At 46.9% G+C, this 19603-nt stretch overlaps 1 protein-coding gene across 3 annotated transcripts in view; it reads right to left on the minus strand.

Moving 5' to 3' along the window:
- Nucleotides 1–19603, minus strand: part of Etv5 (ETS variant transcription factor 5) — a 63876-nt gene that overhangs the window by 12523 nt on the left and 31750 nt on the right. For all 3 annotated transcript variants that reach the window (XM_041678198.1, XM_041678196.1, XM_041678197.1), the window contains 4 exons: nucleotides 9273–9532; nucleotides 6995–7054; nucleotides 412–480; nucleotides 129–298 (listed from right to left, as the gene is read on the minus strand). In XM_041678198.1, the coding sequence (XP_041534132.1) occupies nucleotides 129–298; nucleotides 412–480; nucleotides 6995–7054; nucleotides 9273–9532 (559 nt within the window). The remainder of the gene's footprint in view (nucleotides 1–128; nucleotides 299–411; nucleotides 481–6994; nucleotides 7055–9272; nucleotides 9533–19603) is intronic.

Here is a 19603-nt window from a genome sequence, read left to right on the forward strand (position 1 = left end):
ACCATGCTCCCCGCTGTCCTGCCTCCCCGCCACGGCAGAGTCTAGCCCTCTGTAAGTGTGGAGCCTAAACAAACTCCACGCTGCTTCACTGCGGCAGCAGAAATAAAAAGGAAGATGCCCAGACTCACCTCTTCCGGTTCTATTAGCTTAAATTCCATGCCTCGGCCAGTCCAGGCGATGAAGTGGGCATTAGCTGGGTCATCAAGAAGGGTGACAAGGAACTGCCACAGCTGAAGAGAGCCTCGCCTCTGGTAAGGAGGCCCCTCTCGATACAGGGTGGGCTCCTGCTTGACCTTGCCTGCAGGGGACAGGGGTCCATATGTTATAATTGGGGTTGGAGCTTTTCATGGATGTGCACAGAAAGCAGTGGTTTCCAGTGGCGCAGCACCGAGTTGTGGATGGCCGTCTTACCTTCCAGTCTCTCAGGCACCACGCAGGTGTCATCGAAGTATAGCCTGGGGTCCTTTTCATACGTGAATCCTGAAAGTTTAAGGAGAGAGACCACACCGCTTAACATCCTGTGCTGTACGAAAAACTATGGCGTTAAGGACTAAAGTGGCATTCTTTAACGTAACCTAGAAACATTACTATTATCATCCTTTGTGTGCACGGTGTGTGGGGGGCATGCAGAGAGCAGAGGGGTCAGTTCTCCTCTCCTACCTTTTACAAAGACTCTGGGACCAAACTCTCTCACTAACCCATATCCTTTCCTTCTGGGTTCCTAAGTTCTCCTGTTGTACCTATGCCAGACCGAATTTCCAGAGACTTCCAAAGGACTCAAGCATTCAAGTTCTGATGTCCCTGCCCTGGCCTCAGTTTGAGCTATCAGGGCTTAGGCTGCAGGAGCTGCTAAGTCACGTAGGTTCCCTCAGATTTTTTTTTTTTTTTTTTTGGTTTTTCGAGACAGGGTTTCTCTGTGGTTTTGGAGCCTGTCCTGGAACTAGCTCTTGTAGACCAGGCTGATCTCGAACTCACAGAGATCCGCCTGCCTGAAAGGTATTAGACTTGGTGTACAGTCCTTTAACTCTGGGTTCGTCTCTGGCTTAGTCCCTGGTTGATTCACCTGGCTCAAGATTTAGTCTGTGTGCGCTAGATGTGCAGAGAGGACAGACGGGAATCTCTCTAGCATGAAAACCCCACAGGTGAGGGAGCCCAGGTGTAATCCCTTTCCTGTTATCCTTGGCTTCTTCGGATCAGGTGGAGAAACGCCTTGGCAGGCCTGGCACCATCTTAAAAACAGTGAAACGTGGAACAAATTGTTTTGATGTTTGTGGCATTCATCTTTCTGTCTTTAGCCTCGGGCATGATTTTTTGATGGTTTAACAGTATCACATAGGGGCTGGAGAAATGGCTCAGTGGTTACAAGCACTGGCCACTACACCAGAGGACCTAGGTTTGATTCCCAGCATACACATGGCGGCTCACAACCATCTGTAGCTCTGGTTCTAGGGAAATCCACTGCCCTCTTCTGGCTTCTTCTTGTATGCCGTGCACATGGTACAGCCATATATGCGGGCAAAACACCCACAAGATACTCAAAATTTAAGAAAGAAGTGTATTTTATTGGCTTTCTTTTTCCCTTGATTGACTTCACTAAAAATTTAGGCCACATACCATGCTGATGTGAGCAGGTACTAAGAACACAGTCACGGACCTTATTCTATTAGTTTATAATGTCTATCAGATTAAAGCAGGAAGCAGGTAGCAAAAGAACAGGAAATAAATGACATAGTATAGCACAGGAATTAAAGAGTGCACGCTCTAGAACGAGACAGGTTGACCCCACTTAGTTGTGTGACTTCGAATAAATCAGTTCCACTGTGTTCAAGTTTCCCTGCTGGTACCGTTAGGAGGATTTAATGACTTAGTGAGTTTCCTGATCTATCTTCTCAACAGAGTGTAAGCAGAGCTTCCAGTCCGCAAGCGTGAAACCAATGACACCTAAAGAGAAACCAACGCAGTGGCAGACTGTGACAAGCACTGCTGAGAGACTGCATGATCCTGTGTCAGGTGTGGAAGGCTCAGGCCTTGCACCCCAGCGCTCTGAAGGCAGAGGTGGGTGGATCCCTTTGAGTCCCACGCAGCCTAGGCTGCAGGATTAGCAATGAGACTGCCTCAAAAACGAACACCAACCAAGCCACCCTGAAAGACAGCATGGTAACTTTAATCCTGACATCCCCTGCCACGGCGTCAAAAACTCTCAAGGATAAGGGTCCTATCCTAGGCATTTTAGTGATCTCATGGCACCTTGCACATAGTAAGTGTTCAAGCAATATTCGAGGTACCACAAGAGCTCCTGACAGTTTAAGCAAGGAAGGTAGACAGGGTCTCGTGTAGCCACATAGCTGTGCACGACCTTAGAACCCCTACCTCCCAAGTGCCTAACACCTGGCACACTGACTTTTATGACAAGCTGGTGTACTGGACGCTATCAGCAAGACAATTCCGTGCGTCATGCCTTTGCCCTCAGCTGCCAGGAGGTGATATATTTCCCACCTTCCATATGTGTTTTGCTACCCCGGCGCTGTTTAAATGGTCTCGTTATAAAGCCATCGGCAGTGAACTGCTTTCCGGCTTACACGCCCGTCACACCTGTCACACGCGCCTCGCTGTTCTCAGCGCTGTCCTCTGAGGAAAAGAGAAGGCACCCACAACCCCACCAGACACTCAAGTCTTGTTGTTATAAGGAACATCATTCGGGAACATTCTGTGGTTTCTAGTTATTGCCCACAATAGGTCCTCTAGCACACCTGGAAGAGGTTTCTGGTCTGAGCAATAAAGTCAGCTGAGCTCACATCTGCAGTTATTTCGGTTGTGGCCAGAACCATCTAATCACCCGAATAAAGGCGCAGGAAGGAAGAGCCTGCTTGAAAGGGCGAAGTGGAAATGAAAGACTCGCAATATCACACAAGGATTCCAGGTGAGTACCCGAGGCAGGCCGGCTATCGTAGCAATCAGAGATGCCAATCAGAAGCGCTTGTTTTGATTAACTGTTTCCTAGGCATCTGTGGTCAGGACAGCGAAGGAAGGAGAGACAATCCAGGCCAAGATAATTTAGAGCAGTTTAAAACACTGGTTTTTTTCAAATTTACTTCCCCCCCCTCCAACGTGTGCGGTCAGCTGGGCAAAGGAATAGGTTGGAGGGCGGAGGTGGCTTCACAAGATGGTTGTGTGTGTAGTAAGCAACCCGAAATCTTACTAAAAATATTTCCCTCGAGAGCATGCTCTTTGCTAAATGTTGTAATTATACAAACTGTGTGCCTCCCTCTCGTCCCTGCTCTCTCCGCATGTGCTCCGTGCAGACATCAACCGCCTCGACAGGAACAGGGAGGGATCTGGAAGCAGCCTACACAGCTGTGTCTACACAGCCAGCGGGCCAGTAGACAGCCTGCCCACCCAGGTCTGGACACTCGCTGAGACTATCACAGGGCCCACAGCAGGGAAGAGGCCCTGGTCTGCTTAGCCTGGGGGAAGCCCCTAGTCAACTGGTCACTTGCTTTTGTTTGTTTGTTTTCTAGACAGGGTTTCTCTGTGCAGCCCTGGCTGAAATGGACTCACTCTGTAGACCAGGCAGGCCTCGAACTCACAGAGCTCCACCTGCCTCTGCCTCCTGAGTGCTGGGGTTAGAGGTGTGCACCACCACAGCCCAGCTTCAACTAGTCACTTGTAAGAAACAACCAATGCTTTCTGAGTATCTAAAATGCCACAGGTGGGTGGTCAAAGTCTCAGGTACATGGGATCTCACCCTGGAATTTGGGGGTCTCACCACTTAGAATAAAGCCTTACTTCAAAACTTTAATTTAAAAGCCCCCTCAGGTGAGGCTAAGGTACAGCTGAGGTTGAGTGTGGGTTTCAAAACTGAAAAGAGAGACTTCTGTGCTCCATGTTGGAGCCTCTGATTCAATAGCTACACTAGGTGGTTTTGTACGTCAACTTGACACAAGCTAGAGTCATCAGAGAGGCAGAAGCTTCAGTAGAGGAAATCCCTCCATGAGATCAAGTAAGGCATCTTCTCAATCAGTGATCCCCAGAGAAGGGCCCAGGCCATGGTGGGTGGTGCTATGCCCGGGCTGGTGATCGTTGCTTCCTATACCCAGAGCAAGGTATAGGAAGCAAGCCAGTAAGCATTCCCCTCCATGGCCTCTGCATCGCCTCCGATGCAGATCCTGCCCTGACTTCCTTTAGTGATGAACAGCAATGTGGAAGAAGTCTAAGCCAAATGAAATAAACCCTTTCCTCCCAAACTTGCTTTTTGGCCAGTGTGTTTGGCCACAGCAACAGGAACCCTAACTAAGACAGGGGCTCTTGGGAATTTGTCTATCCAAGCTCTAAGGGAAGCTGGTGCCACCAGTGTGGGGGAGACAGAGCTCTAATGTATTTATGTGGATGGATGTGTTTGACAGAAATGAAACATACTTCAGGGGATCCACTCTATGGAAAAGTACTTCCCTATCTCCACGCTGGAAAGGAGGTCCTGACTCCATCGCGCTGCCAAGAAGAGTAACTTCTAGCCCAGAGTAGACCTCTCGGGCCTTTCAGCTTGGAAATTTCCTCTCGGCCCCACAGGGCTCCTTCCCATCACATGAATGGACTGATCTGCCATTGCCATCCATTCATGCAGGAGCTATGCATTCTGCAAATGGTCCTTGCAGCTCTGACAGCTCAATTATCCTCCTCCCACACTGTGCCCCCCCCCCCCCCGGATTCCCATCCAATTACTTCTTCAGACAAGTCCTAAGACTTAAAAGTTGGCAACTACACACTGGAGACAGACAACAAAATGCTGGCCTTCATGAAACCTGACAGTAGACATCTCAAAAATGTCTTGGCCCTTCAACCCAGAAGGGTCAGGAATTTAGCTTCAAAAAGTAATCAAGGAAACACGGAAAGATTTAATTAAATGAATTATAATTATTTTGCTGAGGTATCTGAATATTTAAAATTTAACAAGAAGGTCATAGTCAAATGCACCCTCACATAGTACGAACTATGCAGCCACCATGGAAGAAGCTGCTGAGAGATACTGGATCTCAGTGATTTCACTGGACAGATGTGGAGTGAGATGAAGGTTGGGTTCTGGGCCCTGAGGGGCTTGTCTCAGAATTTTGGGGTCTACCACCTTCCAAGCCATATCATTTAGAGTGAATCTTGTGAACTCTGCGAGTTTCAACAGCTAACAACATCCATCTTACATGACTGTTGGATGACCAAATGGCTTGCATGCAAGTAAACCGCTTAGGAAAGGGCTGGGAACAAGGTAAACACGCAGCGAATGAATGACTCCCGCTAAGACTCGATAAAAGGAGTCCTGGCATGATCTGTACAGTTCTGTATAGATGTATGCACAGAAAAGCAAGTTCATGACTTCCTTTGAACAGCGAAATCTGAATTTTATATTCTCTATCTTATAGTCTATGTTCTCTAAACCATGTGTAACCCATATTTATTGCTGACAGAAAGAATAAGCTATGAAGGTTTGTACTGTGAACAAAAGTAGCAGAAAAGCAAAGGAAGGTTCTCTAGAAACGCTCGGATTCCAGCTCCTTTCTGATCATTTCCTTGAGGCTACGTGCTACACGATATCTATCAATCTTCTAAAAACTCTATGCATGACGTTAGAGGGCGTACTGCGTGCCATACTGAAGGTCAAGGACAATTTGCCAGAACTACTTCTTCCACCAAGTGGATTCTGAAGATCAAACACCTTGGCAGCACCTCTGACTGCTGAGCCACCTTTCCGAACCCTTACTTTGTGTTTGCCAAGGATGACCTTGAACTTCTGATCCTCCTGCCTCCACCTCCAGAGTGCTAAGATTATAGGTCTGTGCCTCCGAGCCTGGCTCTGTGCTGTGCTTATAGGCTCAAACAGAGCCTCTTGATTGGTAGGTGGCCCTCTACCAGCCAGGCTACACCCCCGCCCAGCATCTTGACTGCTTTGTATTACTGTTAGTCCAATTAGCTTGGTGTTACGAAAGATAAGGTCACAGGTCCAGCTCTGCCCACCGCTCTTGCTCTCAGACCAGTTAGTCAGTTCTAAAGGGACTGTGGACTAGAGCCTGAACAGACAGCATCCAGCGCTCATCCTTTGTGTACGTGGTTGTTTGAAACCTTCCGTCTGGAGGTCAGAGGTCAATGTCAGACATCGTCTATCACCTTCACCTCATTTTCTGGAGACAAGGCCTCAAACTAAAGCCAGAGCTCACTACTAACTGGCTAGACCAGCTAAACCTTAACGCGCATTTATTCAATAAACATCAGGACATTAATTCATGCTTGTCGGCAAATCACTTTTTTTCCCTCCTAGGTGTCCTTAGTTTATCCAATGAGAAAACACCTCTGTTGCGCCCTGTCGTGTTTTGTACACAGCAGACCCCTGAAGAGTCTTCGCAACTGTCCTATTTATTGCCATCCCTTCCTGCGAGCAGCCAGCTCTCTCTCTCTAGCCCTCTCAAGGCCTGAAGAACAGTGACTTCCCTTTAATCATCCATTACATCACCATTCCGATGATGTGCTACCCACCCAAACTAAGGGAAAAGCGGAAACGCGCCCTACAATCCTTTCCTAAGATGTCCTTGGACCCATGCAAAACCTCCTGACCTGAGACCTAAGGGCCCAGTTTAGGCTGACACAGCTGTAAACATAGACACCAAGTTCCCCTTTTCTTCATGTTGTCCTAGGAACTGTGCACAGTGAGGGCCACTGCCATTCACAATGACTACAGCCTCCGTGCTTAGGCGGCTGGCTCACAGTAACTGCAGATTCCTATCACGGAACTCTCAGACGCATGAGCTGCGGAAGGCCTAACCACTGACCTCAGAGCTCAGTTTGGAAACAAGAGTAATTCTAAGTTAAGCATATGCATTACCAAAAAAACTAAAGGAGAAAAAAAGAAAAGGAGGAAGAGGAAATCCTCCAACTTCCCCGTATGTGGTGGCACATACGGCCCCCGCCCCCAACCAAATTAACTGTAAAAGGGCAAAAGCGAGCTCCTTACCGTCATGGTTGCTGGAGAAATACCCTCCTCCTCTCATGTAGGACTGGCAGTTAGGCACTTCTGAAAGAGAAGCACAGATGCACACATTCTTCACTGTCCCTACAGAACAGCAGAGGATACGCCGGGCAGCAAAGCCCTTAAACCCACGCTCCAGGGTCATGCTGTTTATCTCTTGCCAACATGACCCAAATCAGAGGTACTTGGGAAGAGGGAGCCTCCACTGAGCAACTGTCTCTGTCAGATTGGCCTGTGGGGCATTTTATTGATTAATGATTGGTATGGGAGGGCCTGACCCACTGTGGGAAGTGCATATCTGAGGCAGATCATCCTGGGAGTGTATAAGAAAGCAAGCTAAGGAAGCCATGAAGAAAAAAAAAAAATCAAGCCAGATAGCAGCATTCCTGTGGCCTCTGCTGCAGTTCTGGCTTTGGCATCCCTCAATGGTGATGGACAGTATAATCCCTAAGCCGAATGAATACCTAACCCTCAACCCCACTCCCTGCACCACCTCGATGCTTTTCATGAGTGTTTTATTACAGTAACTAAGAATCAACCTACGACAAAGGGCAAGTCTTTGGGGCCTTGTTCTGTGGAAGGGTACCAGGCTAACAAACAATATGGTAAACACCAGAACCCAACACCTGCAAGCAAGACCGCCTCATCAGGACTCGCAGGAGAAAGAAGAGAGCAGCTTTGTCCCCATCTCACTCATTTCAGAAACCGGCTAACAACGCCTCTGGCCAGAAAGCTAACGGTAACATGAGAAGCCAGTTTTCAAAGGGGCTTTAGGATGGGGTGGGGGAGGATGATCGCTTTAGACCTCTCCCAGTCTGCTCCTTTGGCCACTGATGCTCACAGCCAATTCTGCTGCCAGAGATGAGGGTATTTAAGGCCGAAGGGATTAGTGGAACTAAAGCGTTGAAGCCAGGATGAGAACTGGCAGGGTGGGTACTGTAGTTTGGCAAGCACGTTTTCTCCATGCTGGATCTGCTATGCTGAAACTAAACCACACTCATTGAGCGATCTCTTCAAGTCCCATGAGAAGACAGTGACCAGAGAGCACACTGGGACAGGGCTTCCGATGTGATGCTTGCTTTTCTTCAAGGGAATGGGATGATACCAAAAACTGATTGAGACAGATAAAAATTTGTTAGTGGGGGGACAGGGGCGCTGGAGAGATGGCTCAATGGTCAGGAGCACATACTGCTCTTCCAGAGGACCTGAGCTTCAACTCCCAGCATCCACATCAGGCTCACAGTCACCTGCAACTCTAGCTCCAAAGGATCTGACGCTTCTGGTCTTTGGAGGAACTCACATACACTGATACAAGCACATAACTAAACTAAGCTTGCAATTATATATATATATATTTTCATATATATGTAACATTTTATTATATAATAAATATTATAAAAATAAATGAATAATCATGTGCGTGTGTCAATGCTAGCCCAAAAGGATCAATGTTACCATCATGACTTTCGCCAGCAGCTACTTTCCATCAGAATGTGGTAAGTTTCTCTCCCTTACTCTACCTTCTTGATTCCCCCAAATGGTGCAATCTATGTGTTCTCTCAGAGACCAAGAGCCGATTCTATACCCCACTCCACCCACAAGGGCCATTCAGCTTCAGATTGATCCAACCTTCCAAAGGGGCTTAACAAAAGTCCACAGTGAAAGGCAGAAGCACCTAACAGCCAGGAAAGACTAGGAACACTTCAGCAAAGGGGAGAAACGTGTTTTTATACCTCCAGCCTGCAAGGCTCCAGGTGTGCTTTCCTCTGGGGTCCCAATGGGTCTGGCCCACAAGACACAGAGAAGAGAGGTCAAATAGCCTCTTCATATGCTGAAGCTCCTAGACAAGCAGCAGTGACCCTCACAGGTCACAGCTCTACCTGGGTCGGCTGTACTGACAACAAAGCCACAATATATGAAAACACGAATTGTGTTCCTTGTGTCCAGTGCCATTAAGGGTAGGGCATCATCCAAGTATGAGTCCAGCAATCCTCAGCTTTGACTCAGAGGTATATTATATACACTTCTGAATATCAGTAATTAATTCATTAAGTTCTTTGAGGGCAGTTTTTTTTGTTTGTTTGTTTTGGTAGTGCTGGGCATGGAATTTAGGACATTGTATTCTATATACTGAGCTGCACACCAATAGCTGAAGACAATTCTTAAACAACGACTACTTAAAGCATCGCAGACAACGGACTCAATACTGATCAGACAGATGAATTTGAGAATATAGAAGCCAAAACAATGAGTTTATGCTAACCTGAATCGGCGCAGTAATCTCGGGGTTCCTGCTTGATTCCCATTGGTGACTGGAACCCATGTGCTGGAGGACCAGGCATCCCAGGGACCCCGTGTTCATAGAGCGGGTCATGGTATTCCTGCTTGAATCCCTGAAGGGGTGGGGGAGCAGCGGGGACAATAGGCTCCGACATCTGTCGATGGTAGCTGGGGCGATTATCTCCAGGAACTCCTGACTGAGGAGGGAAGGGGTGGCAGGGTTCAGACAGCTGTCGCTGAAATCTGGAAGAAGGAAAAAGTTAAACTGTTTAATACAAAATGAATACTTACTATGATTCAGCATTGGGCATTGGCCACACATGTGGTTTAAAAAGATGAATTAATGTCTAAGTTAAGAAAGTATGTTGTTCCATTATTAATGTGTATATGTACGTGGACACGGGTGGGTGGGTACATGTGCTGTGACACACGTGATCGAGGATCACTCTGTGGAGTCATTCTCTCTTTCTGCATTTACATAGGTTCTGAAGACGGAACTCAGGGCATGCTGAGCATATATAACATGTACCTTTAATGGCTGAGCCATCTCGCTGGCCCACCAATTTTGAAAAGAACTAATGACCTACTTGGTACGGGTACATAGCATAAAACTGCCATAATTACAATATAAGAAATGAAAAGTCAACTGGTAGATCAAAGAAACCGATTTTTTTTTAAAAAAAATCAAGAACTGTCAAGAATATTGCAAAATATACTTTTATTACCTGTTAAATTAGGCATTTCAAATTTGTAAGGAAAGTTAGGTTCCATTTTATACTACAGTCTAAAGCATCGTACGGCTAAAAGATTTCATATTATGAAGTAAATATATATGAGGACTTACACAAGCCGGGGTGAGAGAAGTTATGCTAACATCAGAAACCATCAAGATAAACATGGACATGATATCAAAAGTAAAACACAAAAGTGGGAAGTGAAAAAAGTCACCTGTGATAGCCAGAAAATGCCAGAAACAAAATCAACATAGCAATGTTGACAGGGCTCTTACTTTTATTTTACCTGTTTGTTTGCCTGAGTCTCAGGATGACTCCAGCCCCTCTAGCCCCAGCCTTCTGAATGCTAGGATTACAGGTGAGTAGCACCAAATCTTTCAAAAGCTAACTGAGGATCAGCATCTCAGCGTGGTGGTTTGAATGAGAATGGCCCCCACAGGCTCCTTTATTTGAATGCTTAGTCACTAGGGAGTGGCAGTACTTGAAGGCTTATGAGGCTCAGGAGGTGCGGCCTTGCTGGAAGTGTGTACCACTGGGGGTGGGCTCTGAGGTCTCCAAAGCCCAGCTAAGCCCAGAGTCTCTTTCCCATAGGTCAGGATGAAGCTCTCCGACTCCTCTGCCAGCACCATGCTTGCCTGTCCGCATGCTCCCAACCACGATGATAATAAACTCTGACACTGTAAGCAAGCCCCAATTAAACACCTCACTTTGTTAAGAGTTGCCTTGGTCATGGCGTCTCTTTACAGCAGAAGAGTGGGTAAGTCACTGAGTGCGTGAGGCAGACGGGAAAATCAGTCATGAAATAGTAAAGGCCATAAATAAAAAGTTTATTAGCGATCATAAAAGGGGGCCAGAGAGAGGGCTTGGAGCACTCGCTCCTATTCCAAAGGACTCCAAACCAGTTTCTGAACCCTACTGGGCAATCCTCAACTGCTTCTACTCCAGCTCCAAAAGATTGGATACCCTCTTCTGGCCTCTATCCTGTACACAGAGGAAAGGGGGAGGGGAGGGGAGGAGAGAAGAGGAGAAGAAAGAAGGAGAAAAAAGATGAAGTTGTCTAGTGAGATGTTTCAATGGGAAAGGCACTTGCCACAAGGATTTGGTCCAAGACCCACATGGTACAAACAAGAAGAGAACTGATTCCTATAAACTGTTCTCTGACCACACACATGCTGTGTGGTGTATACACTCACACAGCAATAAATAAATATAATAAACATTTTTTTTGACTAAAAACAAAAATTACCTTGGGATCAGACTAACCAAGGAAGTGAAAGACCTATACAATGAAAAACTTAAAATTCTGAAGAAAGAAACTAAAGAAGTTACCAGAAGATGGAGAGACCTCCCAGGCACATGGATTGGTAGGGTTAATATCGTGAAAATGGCCATCCTAGCAAAAGCAATCTAAAGATTCAAAGCAATCCCCATCAAAATTCCAACTCAAAAATTTTCAGATATTGAAAAAAATCTTAGAATTCATAGGGAAACAATAAAAACCCAAACGGCCAAAACAATCCTAAACGATGCAAACACTGTGGGAGCTATCATCACCGCTGATTTCAAGTCAGACACACCATAAGCAGAAACAGCATGCCACTAGAATAGAAGCTGACGTCATGGACCCAAAAGTAAGTTCTCGTTCCTGTTGTCTTCAACAGATAAAGCGGTGCTGGTCAAACTAGGCAGCTACATGGAGAATGAAGCTTCATCCTTGCCACTCACCCTGCACACAAGTCAGCTTCAAATGGATCTCAACGTCAAACCCAAAACTCTGAAACTTCTAGAAGAAAAAAGTAGGGAGTACATTTCAGGATACAGCCTTAGGTAGGGACTTCCAAAATAGGAGCCAAAACCATCAATCGGGACTCCACGAAATTCAAATTTCTGTATTGCAGGAAGCTGTTAATGATGGAAGAGGCCATCAAATGGGGGGGGGGTCGTCTTTGCTAGGTTACGGCTGGCAAAGGATTAGTATCTAGAATATACAAAGAACTAAACACTAAAGCTAAACACCAAGAAAACAAAAGATACCATTAAATCATGGGCTAGAAAAAGAACACGTGCTAAGAAAGACATTTTAAAATGTTGGCCACCCTCAGCCATCAGAGAAAGGCAAGCTAAACTAAACTATTTTAAGATTCCATCTTACCCCAGTCAGAATTGCTAAGATTAAGAAAACAAAAGACATGGTTCTTGTTAATAGATGTAATCAAACAACTGGACTTAGATTGGAATCAATCTGTGTCAACAGGTGGCTAACAGATTTCTAGAGCATCAAGACTTAAACCCTTAACCTTAGAGATCTGGGCACAGATAAAGCCCCGAGATCAGCAAGATCAGCGCACAGCACGGGACTGCTCTTGGGTGAGTTCCTACTAACCCCGCCTGCAAGCAGCACCATAAAAACCACCACGTTAGAATGTGATCCCTGAGCAACTTGTGTATGTATGTTCTTCTGCCTTCCCAGACAGAAAAGCCAACAACACCCCACCACTGTGAGGTTCAGTGGGCACGGGTGCACTATTTCAGCAGAAACCCGAGTTCTAAAGTTCCTGTCATTTAAGAGTCTCCAAGTGAGCACACACATGCATGCAACTCAGGCTTGGGCAGACATTTCAAATACAGCCTCAGTCAGCAGCTCAAAACCTGAACTGGGGTCTTTAAAAACAACACAAAGATATTGCTGAGGCTTTATTCTTTCTTCATGTAATTTATTTTACTTTTATTTAATTTGCACTGGTATTTTGCCTACATGTATGTCTGTGTGAGGGCAGCTAACAACTGTCTCTACCCCCAAGATCTGACACCCTCACACAGAGGTTTTATTCTTATTAGCTGTCCAAACCCTTTGTCACTTGGAAGAACAGCAGCAGGAACAGCCCCTCCCGGTTTCTCTTCTCCTGCACCTTCAGAGGTGACCGCCACAAGTCAGTTGTCTGATGGCTCCAAGATGGCCCACACCACTCAGGTCTGTAACCAGAGCCTTGGCAGCTGGCGGGACCAACGGTCCTGCTTCCGCTTATCCTCACCTTCTCACCTTCCAGAATGTAACTCTAGAGCTGGCCTTGAATGGCCTCCTTAGGAGAGGATGCTTCCATGGGCCCTATTCAGCAACTGTTCCCTCCCCCCAGCTGAGTTCTAGGATTTACGAAGCCAAGGCCTGGACAGATCTCAAAGACAGGGCAGTCTTTCACCAGCACCGCTCCTCACTGCGAGTTTCCAGAAGGGGGGTGGAAAAGGAAGCCTGGGGCAGGTCACGAGACCAACATATCTGAAAAAAGATTGGCTCGGAGCTTGCAGCTGTAATTGCTATTCTCAGAGATTAATAAAGTAATTCAGTACTCATCCTCCAAACACATCCTGTGAACTTTACTCATTGGCCTTCATCTGAACCCCCCCCCACCCCAGCAATCTTTCTGAAGCATCCAAGAACGTGTGGTCCACATAAAACAGTCCCGACCAAGATGCTGCTGGGATCATCCCCAAAGGAGAGCAGCCCAATCACACCAGCCTCTCCTCCTCCCACCCCACCCGTGACCCCAGTGCGGCTCACAGGGGGCACACTGGGTGAGCAAAGGGACACAGACTCTGGCACAAGGCTTCTGAGTGCCAGTTTATTTAAAGGCCAAATTATTTATTTATTTTGTCAGATTTATATAGCGCCTTCCCTCTCAAGAGCACGCCCACACCACCAACATTTGGTTTACGTTATGAAAACTGTTAGGTTCTCTTTCTGCATTTCCTTTTTGGTCTCAGCTGCCAGCACACGGAGTAAACACAATGGCAAGAGAAGCAAGAGGAAAAGTACAGCTTCAATGCAGGGCACCGAGTGTCTATGCCTGGCAGGTGAAACGCGGGCGGTTCAGAGGTCACGTCACCCAGAGTTGATGGGTAAGGTTCCACAAGAACTGCGCCACACGCTTAAATCTCACTGGTAATGGCTAAGAGAACATGATGGAAAACAGAGAAGCAGCAGAGGCAAGCGAGAGCCTGGCAGTGAGGTCACAAGCTGCGCTGAAAGCCAGTCTCTACCACTGGCTCCCTGCGTGACTAAGGCAAGTTATGTAACTGCTCTGAGCCTTCATTTTCTTCTCACCAGTGGAATAAGGATGACCAGGCCACCTGCCCCAAAGATCTGTTGTAAAGATCACATAAGATAATGCATGTTATTGGGCAGAGCACACTAAGTTCTCAATACATGAGACCTTCAGACTCCCAGCCAAAATCTACATACTCCAAGCTATGCAAATACCAAGGCCTCATAGGGTCAGGGGATGGCCACACACACCAATCAAAGTAAGGCCCATGAATTGTCCACCATATCCCCTTTTGAGGGACAGAATGTTGGGTTTTAATTTTGAGTGACTCATTTATGCCCATCTGAGAAGAAAAGTGAGGCAGATTTGGCGAGCTGCAGGGGCAAGGGCATAACTCCAATAGTCAAAGGGCAGGGAGAAAGACTTCGCAATGCAAAAGCTGTAAAAATACAGCAACTGGAGTCTGTACGTTTGTGGTAACCATACTGTAGGAAAGAATCCTTTTGTTAAAAGTGTATTTATAGTAATGTCATATTTTTAAAAATTATTTGTTATTACGTGGGTGTGTATGATTGGGTAGGCTCATGGCAGCAGAGGGCAGAGGTCAAATATCAGGACCTACTTTTCTCCTCCCACCTTTCTTTCATGTAGGTTCCAGGGATCCAGGCTTGGGTGGTCAAGCTGTGTAGCAGACATTTACCTGTTGTGACATCTTGCGGGCTCCAAAGCGACATTTAAAAAATTTAAAAGCCAGCGAGACGGTTATCTCAGCCATAAAGACATCTCCCGAGCCTGACCATCTGAGTTTGTTCCCCGGGACCCACACGGTGGGAGGAGGTCTGGCTCTATGGGGCTTTGGGGTTCCACAATCACTCCCTATCCCCTAAATCTGAAAAGGGGGGGCAAGTAAAATCAGCCAGGCACCAGAACAAAGCCTGTGGGGGTCACAGCACAGGGGAAACACTGCTGGAATCACCCAAGTAGCAGGATGGGGGTTCAACACCAGGCCTCTCAGTCGACATAACTCCAGAGCTACAGGCCTACAAGTTTTTGTTGCTGTTGTGTGCGCCCCCCCCCCCCCCCGAGACAGAGTTTCTCTATAGTTTTGGAGTCTGTGGTGTAACTAGGTCTTGTAGACCAGGCTGGCCTCGAACTCACACAGATCCTCCTGCCTCTGCCTCTTGAGATTAAAAGCGTGTGCCACCACTACCCAGCTTCAGTTTTTGTTTTTTAAAGATGTATTTTAATATTTTTATGTGTGTGTCTGTGCCCTTGAAGGCCGTAGGAGGGCATCAGATCCCCCGGAGTTGAAGTTGCAGGCAATTCTAAGCGGCCTGATGTGGGACCTGCACTCAGGTCCTGGGCAAGAGCAGCAGGCACTCTTGAACAGTTCTCTCTCCTGCCTCACCTAAGCAGTTCCTGCAACCGCTTTCAACACCCTATTAGTGACATCTAAATACAAATCACACTGGCCAACGGACCAGAGGAATGCAGCTTTAGGAGCTAAGAATAAAGTTGCACAAGGTTTAAAGTTAAAAGCTGTGACAGCAAACCCTTAAACGACAAAACTCCACAACTCAGGCAACGTATCTAAAGGAGGGTTAGTGGAAAAGAATTAGGACTGAGGCAGCCGTGTAACTGGGGACTCATTTACAGAAGACAGTACAGACACCAGAAAGAAACTAAGACAGACAGACGGTACTTGACTCGTGAGGCTAGATTTTTCTGTCGAGAAGCCAGCAGGGTCTGTCAAGGCTTCAGAAATTCCAAGTCAAAAAGAGAGAAAATACAATTTTTAAAAGGTATTATGGACAACTCTGTGCTAATCAATTTTAAAACACATAAATGGGCAAATATCTTTAAGTTTTTATTAGATTATGTTTAGCTGGGGGCTTCACCCCAGCTCCTGGCATCCATTTTGGAATGTGGGGTGGAAAGTTCCCTGTCGAAGCCCTTTTCCCTGGGAGTTGCCTCAGTCCAAACTCCATCCCCAAAAAAGCTGCCAAACAGTGACCCCTCCCCAGAGAGGGTCAAGACCACTCCCATAAGGCTATTTAAGCAGCCGCCCCCCCCCCCACCAGAGAATGAGCACGTGGTCTCCCCTTTTCCCTCTCCGGTGGTCTGGTCAATCCGGTTCCCCCTCCTCCCCTGCCTCCATGTTTTCCTGGGGGGCCACTCCGGAATGTTTGTATCCATTAAACCTGGACATCTTTTCGTTTGGTCTGATTTGGATTACTGAGTCGGTGGAGAAATTTGTTGGTCAGAAAACACTTAACAGATTAAACTACATAGAAATTTAAAGCAAAACTCTAAAAGATAAAAAAAAAAATTTAAGTGCTAGCCACAACAAGAATGCCAAGAATAAGTTTACCAGTAAATCTTGAAACAACTTCAAATAACTCAGATTCTACATGAAATAGTCCAAACATAAAGGCATCTTCTAACTCATTTGATGAGCACAGCTCCAGTGTTAAGCCTAACAAGGCCCCTGCGAGAATGAAAAACCCCCTTCTCCTCAATCACAAATTAGAGGCAGAGGCCCCAAACACATGAGAAGCCAAGTTCAGCAACTGCATATGATTGACTACAGAGCAGGGAGGGCTCAGCCTGCAAGGAGCTTGTACGAAGCCCAACAACTTGAGCTATCCCTTAAAACCTAAAGTGGAAGGAGCCAGGGGACTTTCCCAAGTTGGCCTCTGACCTCCGTACACGTGCTCCGCCACACAAGCTCCAACATACAAACGTAAAAAACACATCAACTGGGGGCTGGAGAGATGGCTCAGAGGGTAAGAGCACTGGTTGCTCTTCCAGAGGTCCCGAGTTCAATTCCCAGCAACCACATGGTGGCTCACAACCATCTGTAATGAGATCTGGTGCCTTCCTTGCCAGCAGTACATTGTATGCTTAATAAATAAATCTTTAAAAAAAAAAAAAAAACAGATCAACTGGGTTTGCCACATAATGCAAGGGTGGTTTCATATAAATCAGTGCAATGGACATTATTAAAGGCATTGACAAATTTCAACACTGATTCCATTAACTTTTCCTGAGGGGTGGAAGGAAGTTTCCTTTAGCTTGACAAAGGGAACAACAACAACAACAAAAAGAAAGTAAGCAGCGAAATGCTGGAAACCAGCTTTAGAAGTCAGAACACCCTCTCCTTCAGCTGCCAGAAGAAAGGTCTTCAGTTTGTCAATGAAGGTTTCATTAACAATTCAGGAAACACAACAAAATAGAACTATGCCTTGCCTTTGATCCCAGTACTTCGGAGGCAGAGGCAGGTGAATCTCTGTGAGCTACAGGACAGCCAGGGCTACGTACACAGAGAAACCCTGTCTCAAAACAAAACAAAACAAAACAAAACAAAAAAAAGAATCCAAGACACTTGGTTTCAGTCCCCGAAGTGAGCCCATGCTGCCATACACAGCAAGCTGTTAGGCAGCCATGTGGTGAGGATACTGTGGTCTACACCCCAGGCCGGGTCACACGCCTGACTCTAGACAACCTCTCCTGTAACTACACAAGATCTGAAGGGCAACGGTGAAGGGCAGGCTGTAGGAATGGACTCCAGGAGGAAGTCAGGTTTGAGAAAACAGCTCAACCCAGGCTTTAGGCCTGGATTAAACACAGCAGGACGCTGCTCTCAGCAGGTTGGGAAGGTCCTCTTCCAAAAGGTGCTGACCAACAGGGCTGTACTGACAACATGGATGTGCTGAATCAACATGGCTGTGCTGACCCACATGGCTGTGCTGACCCACATGGCTGTACTGACCCACATGGCTGTGCTGACCCACATGGCTGTACTGACCAACATGGCTGTGCTGAATGAACCAACATGGCTGTACTGACCCACATGGCTGTGCTGAACCAACATGGCTGTACTGAATGAATCAACATGGCTGACCTCCTGGAGCCTAGGCTCTACAGATAGAGAATGAACACCCTAGCCCCACAGTATGGATGCTCTTTCACGCTACTCAAAAGCACTTTTGTTTTTGTTTTTCTTCCCCCACCTCAGGAACATTTTCTTAAGTTTTGTCTTGAGTTTCTGCTTTTCCTGATGTCAAGTGTGGGAGACCGCATGGCATTTCAAGATTCTTAGAGGGAGCAATGTTTTCGGTGAAGCCTCTGCAGCTACACTGTGAGGCTTCTTTAAGTGGAGCTACAGTGAGATAGGATACGAGGAAAGACAGAAAACACACACAGCCATGCTGTGGGTAGAATACAGCGCTATGCTCTCAGCACTTGTGACCATCAAGACTGATCTGGCTGAAGGACAAACAGCTTCAAGGAGCAGAAGATGGAAATCTGCTGGAGCTTGCCAAATACACAAAGATTCCCTCCCACGCCACGTGGGAGGAACCACCAATATAAATCACAGCTTGCAAATATGGTATTTATCTTCTTAAAATAAACTGCATTGTGAAGAACTCTATAGGCAGATCATACAGAGCATTTAAGAACATAATTTGACTATACTGTGTTTTAGCTGTTCAGAGCAGGACCACAGCAAATGACCAAGACTCTCAGCAAACATACGGGGGGGGGGGGGGCAATTAGGAAGCCGTTTATGGAAGAGGACACAGACTTGTCACCTGGACAGACCAGGTGCATCATGAACAAAACAAACACACCTTGGCCTATGGACTGAGACTAGATAACGCAGGGACTCCAAAGACACTGCCATTTACGAGAGGAACAAAGTTCAGGGATAAAATGGTCTCACTGAGGTCACTCAGCTGTTAGTGGGGGTCCTTGCAACTCAAAAACTATCAGAAAAACAAGGCAAATGGCATTTCATGTTTTACTGTGCTGATGTAAAATTAAACAGCAGCAGCAGCAGCAGCAGCAGCAACAACAGAGCTGTGTTCGCTTTAGCATACAAAAAGACTACACTTAACAAAGGCGTGCCCGGCTGAGGTAGGAGAGCGTTCTTCATGTTATATCAAAGTGTTATAGTGACATGAAAGTCATGGCCAAGATCTGCCAAGGGGTGGAAGAACAAGGAATCTGCTTCTGTGTGTGCCTGCCCGCCCGCACGCACGCACGCACAAGGTGGTGGTGGTGGTGGGGAAACAGAAGGCCAACTTCAGGGTCATCCCTCAGGTTCTATTCCGCCCCCTCCCCCACCCCCAGCAGGGTATCTGACTGGACCTGGACCTCACCAAGCAGGCTACACAGGCTGGCTAGCACGCCCCAGGGATCTGCTTGTCCCTAGCAGGAGGATTACAAGCAGGGACCAGCATCCCTGGCTTTTTCACATGGGGTCTGAGAATCCAACTCGGTGGTTGTGCCTTTGCCTCAGCAAGCACTTTCAGACTGAGCCACCCCTCCCTGCAAGAATCTGCATTTTCCCTCCACCTCCTCATTCCTAGAGCCTCCACTGTGCACTCAGCCTGAGACTGCACCGCTCTGGGGGAGGCCGGAGCACGGGAGAGAGTGGCTCTCATCTTGTTGCTGTAGAAGCTTCCACACTACTTCACCTTTCACCCCAGTTTCCTCGCGTCTCCGTCACCTCCATGAGGTCTTGTAGTTTTAGG

This window comes from Microtus oregoni, unplaced genomic scaffold (genome assembly GCF_018167655.1).
Source record: "Microtus oregoni isolate MIOR12 unplaced genomic scaffold, Mior012 000029F_ref0000214, whole genome shotgun sequence".
Taxonomy (NCBI): domain Eukaryota; kingdom Metazoa; phylum Chordata; class Mammalia; order Rodentia; family Cricetidae; genus Microtus; species Microtus oregoni.